The 18,054-nt window shown below is 59.9% G+C and overlaps 1 protein-coding gene across 3 annotated transcripts in view; it reads left to right on the top strand.

Moving 5' to 3' along the window:
- LOC101954178 (H-2 class I histocompatibility antigen, Q9 alpha chain-like) overlaps window positions 1-18,054 on the top strand; it is a 65,382-nt gene that overhangs the window by 13,332 nt on the left and 33,996 nt on the right. The window contains exons 2-3 of one of the 3 annotated variants that reach the window (XM_065563974.1): window positions 129-404; window positions 1,162-1,437. The exons of the other annotated variants lie outside the window; for them this stretch is intronic. Of the exons in view, the coding sequence (XP_065420046.1) occupies window positions 129-404; window positions 1,162-1,437 (552 nt within the window). The remainder of the gene's footprint in view (window positions 1-128; window positions 405-1,161; window positions 1,438-18,054) is intronic. 3 annotated transcript variants of the gene reach the window in all.

Genomic DNA, 18,054 nt, shown 5'->3' on the forward strand with positions numbered 1-18,054 from the left:
AGGGCCGAGGGGACCCCAGGCTGTGGACAGCTCGCAGTAGAGGGGGATGGGGGTGTTAGAGAATCTCTAGCAGCTCCCTGTGGCTTAAACCTTGACCCAGCCCTGGGCCCCGGCTCCGTGTGTTTCAGGATTTCACACGCTCCAAGTGATGTACGGCTGTGAGCTCCGGAGTGACGGCTCCAAAGGGGGATATTTTCAGTATGCATACGATGGGAACGACTTCGTCAGCTTCGATAAGGACCAGGAGACCTGGGTAGCGGCAGATGACGCAGCTCGGATCACCAAACAGAAATGGGATGCTGACAGGAGCATCGCTCAGGGACTGAGAGCCTACCTGGAGGGGACCTGCATTGAGTGGCTGGGGAAGTACCTGGAGTATGGGAAGGAGACGCTGCAGAGGAGAGGTGATGGGGGCACGTCAGACCCCGGGGGTCACTGAATGGGGTGTATCCCCACTGCAGAGATCGCTCCCTCATGTCCATCATGGTCAGCGTTGTCCCTGGCAGCAGGGCCGTCCCTAGCTATTCTGGGGCCCTACGCAGCCCCCCCGGGGCGTGGCAGAGCAGGGGGAGCTTTGGGGGCGGGATGGCGTGGGGGTAGAGCTGCGGCAGAGCAGGGGTGGGAAGAGGCGGGGCAGAGGCTGGAGCAGCACGCCGCTGCACAGGGCACAAGAAAATGTGGTGCCCCAAATTCCCTGGTGCCCTACACAGCTGCGTACTTTGTGTGTGGGTGGGGACGGCCCCGCCTGGCAGGATGTTTCTGTTCCCCCATCGGGCGAGGCCCCAGCGTTGCTGCAGGATCCCACCCTGCTCAGATCCCCCCAGCCGAGCAGAGCCCCTCGGGGTGCCTGTGCCGTGGTCACGTGTATCAGAACTAGACGCGAGAGCGCGGCTGCACCAGGTCCCGTCCCTCTGGCCAGGGACGGGGCATTGCTGTCCCCTGCGATGCATTGTCAGGGTCAGGGCGCTGCCGGCTCTGGCTGGAAGGGAGAGCAGTCTGTGGTCACTGGGCTGATAGGGGCGGGGGGGGAATCACCTGTCGGGTCTCCCAGTGCAGGGGGCTGAGCCGGTGCCTCCCCTGGGGGTTCCAGCCCCCTCGGCTGCTGCCCTGGGGGATCCAGCTCGGGGAGTTCCCTCTAACGCCATCTCTCCTTCCCCCCAGAACCACTGCGGGTGCACGTGAGCGACCGGCCGAGCTGGGATGGGCTCACCACCCTCTCCTGCCGGGTCCATGGCTTCTACCCGCGGAACGTGGCCGTCGTGTGGCTGAAGAAGGGGGTGGCCGTGCCATGGGAGACGCTCCAGTGGGGGGTGCTTCCCAGCGGGGACGGGACCTACCAGACCCGGGCCACCATCGAGATCGACCCCAGCAGTGAGACCGATTATACCTGCTGTGTGGAGCACCCCAGCCTGGCGGAGGATCTGAGAGTGCCCTGGGGTAAGGGGGGGACTGGCCTGGGATGGGCAGAAGAAGTTTTTGGGAGGGTTATGAAATGGTTTTTTTCTTAATTACTATTATTATTAAGATTTTATTAATATGACTTTATTTTGTATCAAATGAACAAACAGAACTTCATGAGTAAAGTTTTATGAATGAAACAGCGTTCATTCATAAAACCAGCTATTGCAATAACCGGCTAAATGGCAATAAAGCCGCTCGTTAAGTCCCTGCAGTTCCTGCTTATTGAGAAAGTCCACAGCTGTTCGGTGCAATTACCGTCCGCTTGCAGTTTCAGTTCATTTGCTGCTTGGATCGCTGGTCCTTGCTGTTCGGGTCACTGTTTTAACATTGTAACTAACCCCTGTTCACTGTTTGCCTCCCAGCATTGTAAATTCTTCATTACGCTTGTTTTGATCAGGCTCCATATTGTAACTCAAACTCCCCTTTGAAATGCTCACTCCACTTTGCAAACCCTGCTGTAACCTTATTAACTTAGTTCAGGTGTGTGAATGAGGGATGTATGGATAATGGAATCAACCTCCAGCCCCAGCCTGGCCTGATAAAGTGAAGTGCAAACACCAAGGGCTGAAGATGCAGACAACAGCCCTGACCAAGTGAAGAGCCCACCCCAAAAAGAGAAGAACAAAGGTACAACAGAAGGAAGATCAAAGTCAGGTCCGAGGCTGAAAGTCACGTCTGCAATGGACGGGGGATCAATCACCAAACCCAGAGGCAGCGTGACACAGCCAGACCCAGAGACTCCTGTTCAAACTAAAGCCGATAAAGAGGACGGGGGAGATGGGAGACTTTGGGTAACGTTCTGCTAAGAACATGGAAGGGCATCGGTGCACGGCAGACAGAGACCCAGCTCCTCCTCATGCCCGGCTTTCCTGGCCAGTTACCACCACGAGCTCCGAAATCAAGCCAAGGAGTCAAACTACGTTCGGGACTGGTAAATATACAGCAGCTGCAGAACATTCTCTCTCTCTCTCTCTGTGTGTGTGTGTGTGTGTGTGTGTGTGTACACGCACGTACGTAGGAATTAGCTATTAGCTGTTGATTATAAATCAAATTGTGTTCTCATAATAAACGTGGCATCTTGCCTTCTCCCCTGAAAAGATCCTGTGTAGTTTTATCAGCATAACAACCCACCCCGCCCGCTCCTGTCCCCATGTGGCCTGGCTCTCCTCTCACCCAGCCAAGCTTCTCCCTGGCCCAGCCCCCCCTCGCCCCAGTGCCGCCCCTGCCGATTCACCCTGGGGGCACAAGGGGGGAATCAGCCCCCAAACCCTCGTCCCAGTCAGAGGTGGGCTCTGGCTCTGGCTCCCTGCTGGCGTCCACCTCCCCTGGATCTCTCCCCCCCCACCACTTCATCAGGCTGGGTGTGCACGGCGCGTCATCCCCCCCCCCCCCCCCCCACTGCCTGGTGAATTCAGACCAGACACAGCCCCACTGGTACCAGTCACGCATGGGGGCGGAGCGGCTTTCACCGCCGGGGAGTCCAGCCAGCCACAGGGCCTCTCGCTGGGCCAGTCCCAGGGAGCAGTGGGGCACGGTACCGTGGGACACCCCATACAGCGACGGTAAATCCCGATGCTGGTTTGGAGCAGCCCCCGGACACTGGGGAGCCCCCACCACTCCCCGGCCCGCAGAGAGGGGGGTTCCCGGCTGCAGCTGGTACCGGTCACTGGTTGGGGTGTGTCACGGAGTATTGGGGGACTCAGGGCCCTGCACCCCCGGCTTCCTGCGATTCACCATGACTCTCAGCCAGCCAGTAAAGCAGGTTTATTTGGATGACAGGAATACAGTCCAAGACAGGTCTTGCAGGCACAGACAGCAGGACCCCCTCAGTTAAGTCCAGCTTGGGGTCCCAGGGCATCCCAGCCCACCCCCCTTTGGGGGGTCAGAGCCATCTCTGCCTCCCAGCCATCTCTCCAGCTCGCTTCCAGCACTCTGCCTTCAGCGACCCCTCCCACAGCCTTTGTCCAGTTTCCCGGGCTAAGGAGTCACCTGGCCTCCAACCCCTTCCTGGGTTCTCATGTTACACGCTCAGGTATGCGCCCTCGGGCAGATCCCATCCTCCAATGCAGACTATCCCAGCCACACTCCCCTGTCAGCATTCACAGACCACAGTGAGAACAGTCCCAGTTCGTCACATCTCCCCCCTTCGAGACCGAACTGAGCAGGGTCACTTTAGCCAGTGACCCGGGGAAGTTCGACCCTACCCCCGTTCCCATGGATGCCCCCGCATCCCTCCCATTCCTTGGTGAGAATTACACCAGGCCCCTTCAGTTTCACGCCCCCCCTTAGGTCGGGGGTGCTTGATGGCACTCGCCGTTCGCATGTGTGAAGGTTTATGCGGCCTGTGCCCTTTCCCCACCCCCATACCTCTGGGGCTCCAACTGGGCTGTGGTCTTCTCCCAGCGCTCCAGTCTGGAGGTCTGTGCTTTGGGCTCTCTTGGTTTAGAGCCGTCCTTTTAACCTTGGCCACCCTCCGGAAAGGATCCTTTATGCTGGGCAAGGGTCCTAAAGCTGTTTTCCCCTTGTCCCAGGCCTTCCTCCCCCTCTGACAGGGGTCACAGGATCCGCAGTACTGTCGGACCGTAACAAAGACCCCAGGCCAGTGAAAGCTCCGTAGCAGCCTCTGCTGGGTACGCCAGGTTCCCTGGTGCCCTGCGAGGGGACTGTCATGGGCCCGGCACAGCAGCTGGCGGCGATACTTCTGGGGTACCACCAGCTGCCTCCTGATCCCCCCTGACTCCATTTTCCCTGGGGGAGCCCATTCTCGGTACAGGAACCCCTTCTCCCACAGGAACCTTTTCCGGCCACCTCGTCCCATGGTCTGTACCGCATTGAGGTCGGCCAGGTCCCTTATCTTCCGCAAGGAGGGATCTCTCTGTAACTCGCCCTGGAACTCAGCAGCTGGGACAGGGATGGCCACCTGCTCTTTCTCGCCCACTGGGCCTGAAGCTGCAGCCTCCCTGAGCCGTGTCCCTGGGCGTTCCCTCCCCACCAGGTTAGGGTCCTGCGCCTCAGGCAAGGCACCCCCCCCAAGGCCAGGGCGCAGTGCCCCTCGCCGGCTCTGACTGCGGGTCACAACTAAGGCGGTCTGGGGGCTGCTTGGCCAGTCCTCTAGGTCCCCCCCCATCAACACCTCAGTGGGCAAATGGTGGTGCACTCCCACGTCCTTGGGGCCCTCCTTGGCCCCCCATTTCAGGTGTACCCTCGCTACGGGAACCTTGAATGGGGTCCCGCCCACCCCGGTCAGGGTCAGGAAGGTGTTGGGCACCACCCGATCTGGGGCCACCACCTCGGGCCGGGCCAGTGTCACCTCTGCGCCCGTGTCCCAGTATCCATAAACTTTCTTCCCATCCACCTCCAGGGGAACAAGGCACTCGCTCCGCAGGGACAGCCCCGCGCCAACCCTGTAAACGGCGAACTTTGAATCCGGAGCATCTGGCCCCCCAGAGAAGCTGGCCTGGGGCCCTTCTCTCTCTTGAGCCGTTGATAAGCTGCCAGCCCCTCTTGCATGAGAAGCCTGCCCCTCGTCCGTCTGGGCCTCTACCAAGTTAACCCGGTGCGGGTTCGGTCTGCTCAGTCTGTCCTGGAGCTTGGGGCACTGGGCCCGAACGTGGCCTCTTCGGCCGCAGTAATAGCAGCTCATGTCCCGTGGGTCCCCTCGAGCCGGTCGGTTGTCCCTGATGCTGGGCATTCCCCGTGGGAGGGGATTCCCCATATTCCCCCTTTGGGAGGTCCCAGGGTGACTCTCTCTCTGCATCGCGGCGGGCCTGTTCCTTTGGGGCTCCTCCCTGCCACCCCCTGACCGGCTCTTTACAAACTCATCAGCCAGCTGCCCGGCGTGTCGCGGGTTCTCTGGCTTTCTGTCCACCAACCACAGCCTCAGGTCGGATGGGCACCGCTCATACAGTTGCTCCAGTACCAGCAGTTTAATCAGGTCCTCCTTCGTCTGGGCCCCACCAGCCCACTTGCTGGCGTATCTTTCCATGCGGACGGCTAGTTGCAGATATGAGATCTCAGGGGTTTTATCCTGACTCCGGAACCTTTCCCGGTACATCTCAGGAGTCAGCCCAAACTCACGTAGCAGGGCCTTTTTGAATAGTTCGTAGTCCCCTTTCTCTGCCTCTTCCAGTTGGCGGTACAATGCCACGGCTTTGGGGTCCAGTAAGGGGGTAAGGACCCGAAGTCTGTCCGCGGGATCAACCCGGTGCAGCTCGCAGGCCGTCTCAAAGGCCTCCAGGAAGTCATCCATGTCCTCCCCCTCCTTGTGTGGGGCCAGGATGCACTTATCAAAGCTCCGTGCAGTCCTGGGTCCCCCCTCACTCACCGCCGCCGGGGGTTCGCTGCCCTTCAATCTCGCCAGTTCCAGGTCATGCTGACGCTGTCTCTCATTCTCCTGTCTCTGTCTCTCTTTCTCCTCCCGTTCATGCTGACGCTGTCTCTCTTCATGCTGTCTCTGTTGTTCACGATCCTCCAGCTCTCTCAGTTTTAGCTCTTTCTCCCATTCCAGCCAATTCCGCTCCACGGATGCCGAACGTCGCCGGGAGGATCCTCTGCTGGCCGGCGAGCTTCGCCGGGAGGGTCCCCTGCTGGCCGGGGGGGGGCCACGGCGCCTTCGGTATTTGCTGGGCTCCTCCCCACCCTTCCCCTAGGCATGGGAAGGAGGGGTCTCGGGAAGCCCTCAGCAGCCGGCTGACCACTCCCAGCTGGGACAGACACTGGTGCCTGCGCTGCATTTGCCAGGCTGCTTCCCTGAGACACAGGGATCAGTTCATTCGCGCGATCTTCCGCCTCCAGCTGGGCAATGAGCTGTTCTTTGGTGAGCCTCCCAATGCGCAGCCGCCTCTGCTTGCACAGCTCCACCAGGTCGCTCTTAAGCCGCTTGGCATACATCTTCCTGCTGGCCACTCATCGGCCTGTGTGCTCACAGCTCCCCACAGTTCCCAGGGGGCCCCCTAGTGTGCCAGCCCTTCTCGAGGTCACCACCTCTCTGCCAGGGTCGAGCTGCAGACTCCTCCGCCCCTGGGACCACTCGCTGCGATCCCTCCGGGGGACCCTGTTACTGCAAAAGTCCTTCTCGCTGGTCACACACTCCCAGGGGTAATAACCGTCTCTCTCTCACTCTTCAGCACGCCTGGTCCCCGTCAATCCCCCTTCGTTTTACTGCTCCCCAGTCACTTACTGCAGGAAGCGCCGTCCACGGGGTGCAGTAGATCCCACCGCTGCCACCAGTTGTCACGGAGTATTGGGGGACTCAGGGCCCTGCACCCCCGGCTTCCTGCGATTCACCATGACTCTCAGCCAGCCAGTAAAGCAGAAGGTTTATTTGGATGACAGGAATACAGTCCAAGACAGGGCTTGCAGGCACAGGCAGCAGGACCCCCTCAGTTAAGTCCAGCTTGGGGTCCCAGGGCATCCCAGCCCACCCCCCTTTGGGGGGTCAGAGCCATCTCTGCCTCCCAGCCATCTCTCCAGCTCGCTTCCAGCACTCTTCCTTCAGCGACCCCTCCCACAGCCTTTGTCCAGTTTCCCGGGCTAAGGAGTCACCTGGCCTTCAACCCCTTCCTGGGTTCTCATGTTACACACTCAGGTATGCGCCTTCAGGCAGACTCCCATCCCCCAATGCAGACTATCCCAGCCACACTCCCCTGTCAGCATTCACAGACCACAGTGAGAACAGGCCCAGTTCGTCACAGGGTGTAAGGAGAACCAAGCCCTCGGCTGCTCCCAGCAAGGGGAGAGACGTCGAGAACCTGCTGTCCCGACCGTGGCTGTCACTGTCGGTCTCTCCCGGCGCGTTAACTCCGGGTGCTGAGCGGTCCGGGCCCCGGGCCCCGGCTCTGCCACTCTGAGCCCATCCCCTGACGCCGAGCACGGCTGCCCGCGGGCTCCTCCCTTCCCCCAGCCAACGCCGGGCTGGGAAACGCTCTGACCTCCCCCTGCGTGTCCGGCCCCTGTCCCGGGACCAGCCCCCGCCACGGTGCCTCGACTGACGGGAAAACCCTCTTCGCCTTCCTAGACCCCCTGAGACGCCGCTCACCCTTCGCCGCCCCCCCTGCCAGCGGGGCAGGGCACTGGCTGTGCCAGGTCAGACCCAGGGGCCCGTCTGCCCCAGTGTTCCTCCACCTGCCCTGGGTCAGACCCAGGCGCCCGTCTATCCCGATGTCCCCCCATCTGCCCTGGGTCAGACCCAGGGGCCCATCCAGTCTGATACACCCCCCCACCTCCACCCCCCAGATACACACTGGATAATGGGTCCATCTCGTTCAGTCTCCCCCTCCCTGCTGCCCCGGGTCCCACCCATGGGCCCATCTAGCCTGGTATCCCTCACCCCTGCAGCCCCAATAACCAGGCCCCTTTAGCCGGGTCTCCCTGTCATTGGTGCCCTGCACCAGCCAGCTACATTTACAGCAGGGATAAATAGGGCACATGGCCCTGGGAATGGGCCGGATGCGTTGATGGGGCGAGGGGCCGGAGGTCCCTGCGGGTGGGTAACACACATAGGGTCGGGTGAGGTCTGTGCTGTGGGGCTGAGGGACTGAGATTGCTGCATGGCCCGCGCTGGGCAGTAGGGGGTGCTCTGTCTCTCTCTCTCTCTCTCTCTGGCCCACCGGCTCCCATAGGATCACCCCGCAGTGGCTCGTGTGGGTCGCTGGCAGGCAGGGGGACCAGACAGCAAGTGTGAAAACTTGGGCTTGGGGGCGGGGTGATAGGGTCACAAAAAGCCCCGAATCGCGGGCCTGGCCCTATAAACTTGAGCTATTTGTCGTCCCCCCCAGTGTGGGTCACGGGGTCACGCTCCTTCCGCCCTCGTGACCGGCTCCAACCGTCCCCCCAGGCCCAGGTGATTTCTCGGAAACCAGCCGAGATCCCAGCGGGGGGCGTGTGGCCGGCAGGGGGCGCTGGAGCCTCGTGCCACGAGCCGGGCTCGGTGCCAGCTCCAGCCGGGCACCGAGGGACTTTCCCGTGACTCACCCAGCAGCCAGAGAGCGGCCGTGGAACCGGGCACAGGGCAGCACGGCATGTGCGGGGCAAAGGCCTCGCCGGGGCTTCGGGCACCACCCACGGAGCTGGGTAGCTGGAGCCCTGCCAGCCTTCCTGTCGGGCACTGGGAGCCCGGACGCCTGGGTTCTCTCCCAGCTTGGGGAGGGGAGAGGGGACTGGTGGTTAGAGCAGGTATAGAGCCTGGGTTCTCTCCCCAGCTCTATACCTCCTTGATCTCCCGCTCCGTCCAGGCTGGGAATCTGTGTGATCCCTGCCCCATTGCTCCCAGAGTTGCCATCTGTTTTTTGTTGTACTGAGGGGCACAGCTGACCTGTGGGGTGCCCCACACTCCGTAAGGAGGTGGCCTGGTCTGAGCTGAGCCCTGACGCTGCCGTGAGACGGGACTTTCCAGCCGGCCCCACCCAGCCCCACGTCTGGATCTCACGCCCCCACACACACACACCGGGGCACGTTCCCGGCTCCCCTGCGTATCAGCCAGCGGGGAGCTGAGGTTACCCCGTGTGACGAACTGGGACTGTTCTTACTGTGGTCTGTGAATGCTGACAGGGGAGTGTGGCTAGGATAGTCTGCATTGGGGGATGGGAGACTGACCCACGGAGAATACCTGAGCGTGTAACATGAGAACCCAGGAAGGGGTTAGAGGCCAGGTGACACCTTGGCCCCGGATACTGAACAAAGGCTGTGGGAGGGGTCGCTGAAGGGAGAGTTTCGGGAGCTGGCTAGTGACATGGCTGGGAGGCAGACAGGGCTCTGACCTCCCAGGGGGGCTAGGGTGCCCGGGGACCCCAAGATGGACCTAACTGAGGCGGGTCCTGTTGTCTGTGCCTGCAAGTCCTGTCTTGGACTGTGTCACTGTCGTCTAAATAAATCTTCTGCTTTACTGGCTGGCTGAGAGTCATGGTGAATCGCAGGAAGCCGGGGGTGCATGGCCCTGAGTCCCCCAATACTCTATGACAACTGGTGGCAGAGGCGGGATCTACTGCACCCTGTGGACGGCGCTTCCTGCAGTAAGTGAACTGGGGAGCAGTAAAATGAAGGGGGATTGACGGGGACCAGGCGTGCTGAAGAGTCAGAGAGAGACGGTTATTACCCCTGGGAGTGTGTGACCAGCGAGAAGGACTTTTGCAGTAACAGGGTCCCCCGGGGGGATAGCAGCGAGTGGTCCCAGGGGCGGAGGAGTCTGCAGCTCGACCCTGGCAGAGAGGTGGTGACCTCGAGAAGGGCTGGCACACTAGGGGGCCCCTGGGAACTCTGGGGAGCTGTGAGCACACAGGCCGGTGAGTGGCCAGCAGGAAGATGTATGCCAAGCGGCTTAAGAGCGACCTGGTGGAGCTGTGCAAGCAGAGGGGGCTGCGCAGTGGGAGGCTCACCAAAGAACAGCTCATTGCCCGGCTGGAGGCGGAAGATCGCGCGAATGAACTGATCCCTGTGTCTCAGGGAAGCAGCCTGGCAAATGCAGCGCAGGCACCAGTGTCTGTCCCAGCTGGGAGTGGTCAGCCGGCTGCTGAGGGCTTCCCGAGACCCCTCCTTCCTATGCCTAGGGGAAGGGTGGGGAGGAGCCCAGCAAATACCAAAGGCGCCGTGACCCCCCCGGCCAGCAGGGGACCCTCCCGGCGAAGCTCGCCGGCCAGCAGAGGATCCTCCCGGTGACGTTCGGCATCCGTGGAGCGGAATTGGCTGGAATGGGAGAAAGAGCTAAAACTGAGAGAGCTGGAGGATCGTGAACAACAGAGACAGCATGAAGAGAGACAGCATCAGCATGAACGGGAGGAGAAAGAGAAACGGAGACAGCATGAAGAGAGACAGCGTCAGCATGAACGGGAGGAGAAAGAGAGACAGCGTCAGCATGAACTGGAACTGGCGAGACTGAGGGGCAGCGAACCCCCGGCTGCGGTGAGTGAGGGGGGACCCAGGACTGCACGGAGCTTTGATAAGTGCATCCTGGCCCCACGCAAGGAGGGGGAGGACATGGATGACTTCCTGGATGCCTTTGAGACGGCCTGCGAGCTGCACCAGGTTGATCCCGTGGACAGACTCCGGGTCCTAACCCCCTTACTGGACCCCAAGGCCGTGGCATTGTACCGCCAACTGGAAGAGGCAGAGAAAGGGGACTACGAACTATTCAAAAAGTCCCTGCTACGTGAGTTTGGGCTGACTCCTGAGATGTACCGGGAAAGGTTCCGGAGTCAGGATAAAACCTCTGAGATCTCATATCTGCAACTAGCCGTCCGCATGGAAAGATATGCCAGCAAGTGGGCTGATGGGGCCCAGACGAAGGAGGACCTGGTTAAACTGCTGGTACTGGAGCAACTGTATGAGCAGTGCCCCTCCGACCTGAGGCTGTCGTTGGTGGACAGAAAGCCAGAGGACACGCAGGGCAGCTGGCCGATGAGTTTGTAAAGAGCCGGTCAGGAGATAACAGGGAGGAGTCCCAAAGGAACAGTCCCACCACAACGCAGAGAGAGAGTCACCATGGGACCTCCCCGTGGGAAAATACAGAAAAACCCCATCAAAGGGGAACATCCGGCATCAGGACCATCCGACCCACTCAAGCGGACCCATGGGACATGGGCTGCTATCACTGTGGCCAGAGAGGCCACATACGGGCCCAGTGCCCCAGGCCCAGGGACAGACTGAGTAGACCGAACCCACAGAGGGTTGACTGGGTAGAGACCCAGCCGGGCAAGAGGCAGCATTCCCAGGGAAGGGGGGCTGGCAGAGTACCACCTGCTAAGGAGGGAGGAGAGCTCCAGGCCAGCTCCTCTGGGGGGCTGGATGCTCCAGACTCAGGGTTTTTGGTTTATACGGTGGGCACGGGGCGGTCCCTGCGGAGAGAGTACCTTGTTCCCCTGGAGGTGGATGGGAGGAAGGTCAATGGATACTGGGATACGGGCGCAGAGGTGACGCTGGCCCGGCCCGAGGTGGTGGCCCCAGATCAGGTGGTGCCCACCACCTACCTGACCCTGACGGGGGTGGGCGGGACACCAGTCAATGTGCCCGTGGCGAGGGTACACCTGAAGTGGGGGGCCAAGGAGGGCCCCAAGGATGTGGGGGTATACCCGTATTTGCCCACTGAGGTGTTGATGGGGGGGGACCTGGAGAACTGGCCAGGCAACCCCCAAAGGGCACTGGTTGTGACCCGCAGTCAGAGCCGGCGAGGGGCACTGCTCCCTGGCCTTGGGGGGGGTGCCTTGCCTGAGGCGCAGGACCCTAACCTGGTGGGGAGGGAACGCCCAGGGACACGGCTCAGGGAGGCTGCAGCATCAGGCCCAGCGGGCGAGAAAGAGCAGGTGGCCATCCCTGTCCCAGCTGCTGAGTTCCAGGCCGAGTTGCAGAGAGATCCCTCCTTGCGGAAGATAAGGGACCTGGCCGACCTCAATGCGGTACAAACCATGGGACAAGGTGGCCGGAAAAGGTTCCTGTGGGAGAAGGGGTTCCTGTACCGAGAATGGGCTCCCCCAGGGAAAATGGAGTCAGGGGGGATCAGGAGGCAGCTGGTGGTACCCCAGAAGTATCGCCGCCAGCTGCTGTGCCGGGCCCATGACATTCCCCTCTCAGGGCACCAGGGAACCTGGCGGACCCAGCAGAGGCTGCTACGGAGCTTTTACTGGCCTGGGGTCTTTGTTACTGTCCGACAGTACTGCCGATCCTGTGACCCCTGTCAGAGGGGGAGGAAGGCCTGGGACAAGGGGAAAACGGCTTTAGGACCCTTGCCCAGCATAGAGGAGCCTTTCCGGAGGGTGGCCAAGGTTAAAAGTGGGGGCTCTGAACCAAGAGAGCCCGAATCACCGACCTCCAGACTGGAGCGCTGGGAGAAGACCCCAGCCCAGTTGGAACCCCAGGGGTATTGGGGTGGGAAAAGGGCACAGGCCGCATAAACCTTCCCACATGCGAACTGCGAGTGCCATCAAGCACCCCCGACCTAAGGGGGGGCGTGAAACTGGAGGGGCCTGATGTAATTCTCACCAAGGAATGGGAGGGATGCTGGGGCATCCATGGGAACGGGGGTAGGTTCGAACTTCCCCGGGTCACTGGCTAAAGTGACCCTGCTCAGTTCGGTCTCGAAGGGGGGAGAGATGTGACGAACTGGGACTCTTCTTACTGTGGTCTGGGAATGCTGACAGGGGAGTGTGGCTAGGATAGTCTGCATTGGGGGATGGGAGACTGACGGACAGAGAATACCTGAGCATGTAACATGAGAACCCAGGAAGGGGTTGGAGGCCAGGTGACACCTTGGCCCCGGATACTGAACAAAGGCTGTGGGAGGGGTCGCTGAAGGCAGAGTTTCGGGAGCTGGCTAGTGACATAGCTGGGAGGCAGACGGGGCTCTGACCCCCCAACGGGGCTGTGGGGTCCAGGGACCCCAAGATGGACCTAACTGAGGGGGGTCCTGTTGTCTGTGCCTGCAAGACCTGTCTTGGACTGTGTTCCTGTCGTCTAAATAAACCTTCTGCTTTACTGGCTGGCTGAGAGTCATGGTGGATTGCAGGAAGCCGGGGGTGCAGGGCCCTGAGTCCCCCAATACTCCGTGACACCCCGCGGGTCGCTCAGACCTGCCAACGGGAGCTGCAGTATCTGCCCAGCTCCTTAAACAGCCCGGGGGGCGGGGGAGGGGGAGGAAGGGCTCCTAAGGCAGGCAAAGCCCCTCACCCCCACGGCTGTTCCCGGGGGACAGGCCTCCCTAGTTTGTGCACCAGTCCAGAGCTGCTGTGCCCCTGCCCCACAGGGAGCGGCTGAGCTGCGCTACCATGGGGCTCACAGCCCGGGCTGGTGGGTGTATGATTGCTCTCTATCTATCTATGATAGCCCTATCCTGGCTAATAGCCACTGATGGACCGATCCTCCAGGAACTTATCCAGTTCTTTTTTTAGCCCTGTTATAGTCTTGGCCTTCACAACATCCTCTGGCAAGGAGTTCCACAGGTTGACTATGTGCTGTGGGGAAAAAATACTTCCTTTTGTTTGTTTTAAACCCGCTACCTATTAATTTCATTTGGTGACCTCTAATTCTTGTGTTATGTGAAGGAGTAAATAACACTTCCTTATTTACTTTCTTCACTCCAGCCATGATTTTATAGACCTCAATCATACCCCCCCTTAGTCATCTCTTTTCCAAGCTGGAAAGTCCCCGTCTTATTAATCTCTTCTCAGACGGCAGCTGTTCCAGACCCCTCATCATTTTTGTTGCCCTTTTCTGAACCTTTTCCAATTCCAATATATCATTTTGAGATGGGGCGACCACATCTGCACACAGTATTCAAGATGTGGGCGTACCATGGATTTATATAGCGGCAACATGATATTTTCTGTCCTGTTATCGATCCCTTTCTTAATGATCCCAGCATGCTGTTAGTTTTTTGGCTGCTGCTGCACATTGAGTGGATGTTTTCAGAGAACTCCAAGATCTCTTTCTTGAGTGGTAACAGCTAATTTAGACCCCATCATTCTGTACGTAAAGTTGGGATGATGTTTTCCCACGTGCATTACTTTGCATTTATCAAAGTATTGCTTTGCAATACCAATAATTACGCCGTGTGTTGTGAGCAGCTCTTGGGAAACTGAAAAGGCGCCTGGGAGCCCTGTGAAGCTCCGGGTTTGAGACCCAACATCCCAGCTCTCCCCTCCCTGGGGGGCACGGGGATGCCCCATTCCAGGCCCTACTCGGGTCTCCTGTCGGGCGGGCTCAGGTGCTCCCAGCCTGCAGCCTGTCAGCGGTAGCTGGTGCTGCCCATGCCGGGGGCAGGAGGCCAGTGGGCGGCAGTTGCCGGGTTGGGTATTTTCCACACAGCAACGGGAACAGCCGGGTGCGGTCCATGGTGCACGGACACCTCGGCCGGGGGCGGGGCGGGGAATAATGGCTGAGGGCGTGGGGGTGTGGGGAAATAACGGCCTCTCCCGTCAGGAACCAGGTGAATCTCAAACATGGGAGAGTCACATCCGTCGCCAACCCACCAGTTGTGATTGCCGAGAAGGGGAAAGCTCTGCTCACCCCGGATGGGCGGCGTGTTACTGACAGCGACGGGGAAGAGATCTGACTCCGATATCTGAGGGGACGATTAACAGCTGTGGGGTTTGAACCACCCCTGAGGTCCCCCCAGCTCAGGCAAAGAATCGGGGCAACAATTCTCCTTCCAAACCCGGGGAAAGGGGCTGGGGTTAAACCTGCGGGAGGCCCCAGATCTGGGGGATTGTCTGTCTGTAGTGGTGCGTTGGAGGGAAAAGGGTGACACCGGCGGGGATTTTAGCTCAGAGCACGGCCAGCTCCAGATCATTCCCAGATCCCGGTCAGGCGCCGTTCACGGGCTGGCTGAGCTGTTCAGGGGAGTCAGGGCCTGGTCCGTCTGTAACGGCTTCTCTAGGGAGAACCAGCCCCACGTAGCCGGCTGTCAGGGACCACAGCTCAGCTCCCCCAAGGATTGCAATGGAAGTGAGGAGCCTAAATCCCCGCGTGGAGCAGGGTCTGACTCTGGGTCGGGGGTTGGCAGCTAATTAGCTAACGAGCCCCTGGCCCCGAGAACAGGGTCCCAGAGGGGAGTAGGAGCAAACAGGCCCAGGGAACAGAGCAGGGGAACTCCAGGGGAAGGAGCTGAGGGTATCTCCCAGCCGGCCAGGAGCTGTGTGCGGCTGGGAGAGGCGCTGCAGGGGGCCGTGAGGGCCTGGTCCCAGGGAGGCAATGGATGGGGGCCGTGCCCTGGGGGCGAAGGGCCTGGCCCTGGGGCTGAGACACTCACATGGAGTCTGCCCCACGCCAAGGGGCTGGGGGAAGGGCAGGCTCGGGTCTGTGGTGGGGGGCTGTTCAATGCGTAAAAGCCTCGGTCACCGAACTGATGGCCCAGCTGGGCTTGGGACACTTGCAGAGCTGGTCCTGGTGGCCAGGGGCGTGTGCGGATGGCAGGTGCCCCTTACACCCTCCAGAAGTCAGAGCATTGGCTCAAAAATCATGGGACTTTGAATCACAGAAGTGGGGAGTTTATTTGCCTTCTGGGTTTGGAACCGCTGGCTGTCACATGTCCAAGCTTTTCCCCTCGACTGTAGGGGCCAGAAATTTACATTTTTTTAAGATTAAATTCTCATCATCCCATGACTCCAGGAGCTGGGGCTCTTGGGAAAATGGCAAATACTGTGAGATTTGCAATAAAATAGCCAGAGCTGGCAGCACTGGACCCGTATCTGAGAATTAGAGCTGGGCTGAACCCAGTTTTTGTATCAGTTTAACTAGGTGGGTTTTTTTAACCTGATCTGGTTAGATGAATGCACTTCCCTTAATGTGGACCCAGGGATGTCAGTGTGAAAGGGTTTCTGTTGGGTTAGCTTGTTTGGCAAATGTACCAACTCAGCTGTGTTAATATAACTGTGTCCACACTAGGGGAGACACCAATTTAACTTTTCAGTTCAGAAATCCATAGCATTAAATCGGTGCAAAATCTGTGCATAGCGCAGCCGTGAGGGGGGGGCAGGGCAGACTCTGGGGGCGTTAGATCACTATTGGAGGAGGGGAGAGGAAGAAGGAGACAACCTGAGTGGATTTCCTACCCCCACTCACTAATCAGAGAGGCAGCGCGCTGTCCGGCAGGGCGAGGGGATACAGGTAACCAGAGGGGACTGAGTGTTAATCTGCCTTGATAGTCACTGAGCTGGGCCTCGGGCTCGGACCCATTCGGGGAATGTCAGCGAAGTGTATGTCATTGACCCTCTTCTGGGTTCTTCCAGGTGCCCTGCGGTCACAGCCTACTGCAGTGGGACATCCCAGCATGCCCTGGGCCAGTGAGGTAAGCGTGGCCCCCTATCAAGGTGGGGGCTATTGGGGGAAGTGCGGGATTTTCAAAAAGGGGCCAAGGGAGTCAGGTGCCCAAATCCCATTGAAATCCAGTGGGATTTAGGTGCCTTGGAGAATCCCAATCTAAACCCACTACCCGTGGAATACACCCTGTTGTGCTCACATGTGGGTTACACACACACACACACACACACACACACACACACGTTATTCGCTGGGCCGTGCTCCAACAGCATCTGACTTCATAATAGGCATCAGCTCATGCCCCAGACACTGCTCGTACAGTCCTGGGGGTCTCAGGGAATAGCTATTGGGTGGATTTAATGGCGTCGTCATGCGGGGCGGGGGGAAGGTAAATCCCTTTGTTTCCCACTAGTCCGAGGTTCAGTAACATTGATTATAACTTGTGTCCTACACAGTCAAACAATTGAATCCAGACCAGAGTAATACAGACACACTCGGTGGTACACAGCAGACCAGGATGTGCCCAAACCCAGCTAGTCTGTCTCTGTGCAGGGTGAAGAGATTCCCAGCCCCAGCTAATCCTAATCCGATTGCATCTGGGTGGCTAATCCCAGTTAGACTAGGGACGAGCGACCCCGTTCGGGTTACTGGCTCGTACGAGGCCGTGTATACACCATTCTCCGTGGCTAACCCCAGCTCACACGGGGCAGTGACCCCAGCAGGGTGTGTGTGTCGCTCACACCAATGCTGCGTGTCTCAGGTGCAGCCTGGAACTGATTAGGGCAGGGCTGGGTCACTTTGCAAACTCCCCTTGGGACCGGCCCGACCGGCCGTTCAGCCCCAGCCCTGTGGCCTGCCTGTGCCCCGCTCCGGCCCGGCTGCCAGGTGAGCTCTTTGGCCAGGTGCAGGGAAAGCCCCGCGCTGGCAGGGAACAAGGAAACGCTGCACTGTCTAATCCCAGCCCCAGTGAGTCAGACGCTGCCACTTCTGGGAAATCATGTGAGAGGCAGAAATGTCCCTGCCTGGGCTGCAGGGGGCACTGCGGGCTCAGCACAGACTTGGCTGCAGCTGGGGAGGAGCTGGGATCCGGGGGTGGCAGGGAGAGGAAATCCCCTGGCTGGGAACAGAATGTGTGACCCAGCCTGGGACCCGCTGTCCCCTGGGCGCGGGGACCTGGCTATGGGGCGGGGACGGGATCACTGATGTGTGCAGTGCTGGAGCTGTGCTGGTCCTGGGAGAATTATCTGCCCCCAGAGGAGACCCCACCTAGCTGGGCATGGGGAGGCCAGGAGCAAAGAGGCTGAGCTGGGGCCGGGGGTGCAGTCTGGTGCCCAGGTTAACGTTCCCCGTAAACACAGAGTGTCCCCTGGTGAATGGGGGACAGGACCCCGGCCCAGAGACAGACGTGTTCTCCCCACTGCATTGCAGGGGAAGGGGACCTGAGCCCAGACCGACGGAGAAAAGGCCGGCAGGGTGAGCCAGAGAGAGGAACTAGAGTGAAATCCCCCCAGCTCAGCCTGTATCTTTGCTCCTGGGCTCCCCCTATCAGCCCCACAGAGACGGGGGGAGACAGCCGCGCTGAAGACAGGGCCAGCTGTTTAAATGGGTGCTGGGCCCTGCTGGGGTCAGGCAGTGACGTGTATTCACAGCAGCCAGGGGGACGATTCGGGGCTGTGAGTATCAGGGTGACACACGGGCACTGCAGGAGGGAATCCCCGCTTCCTCCCCCTCAGACTGAGCTCCTGACAGGTCATCATGTGGGGGGGGGCCTTCGGGGAGCCCTTAAACCCCCAGGCCTCATGGGGCTCTTTCCATAAGAGCAGGGGTTTGCCCCACAGCCCTTGGCTGACA

The sequence above is a fragment of the Chrysemys picta genome, chromosome 12 (assembly GCF_011386835.1).
Source record: "Chrysemys picta bellii isolate R12L10 chromosome 12, ASM1138683v2, whole genome shotgun sequence".
NCBI classification, from domain to species: domain Eukaryota; kingdom Metazoa; phylum Chordata; order Testudines; family Emydidae; genus Chrysemys; species Chrysemys picta.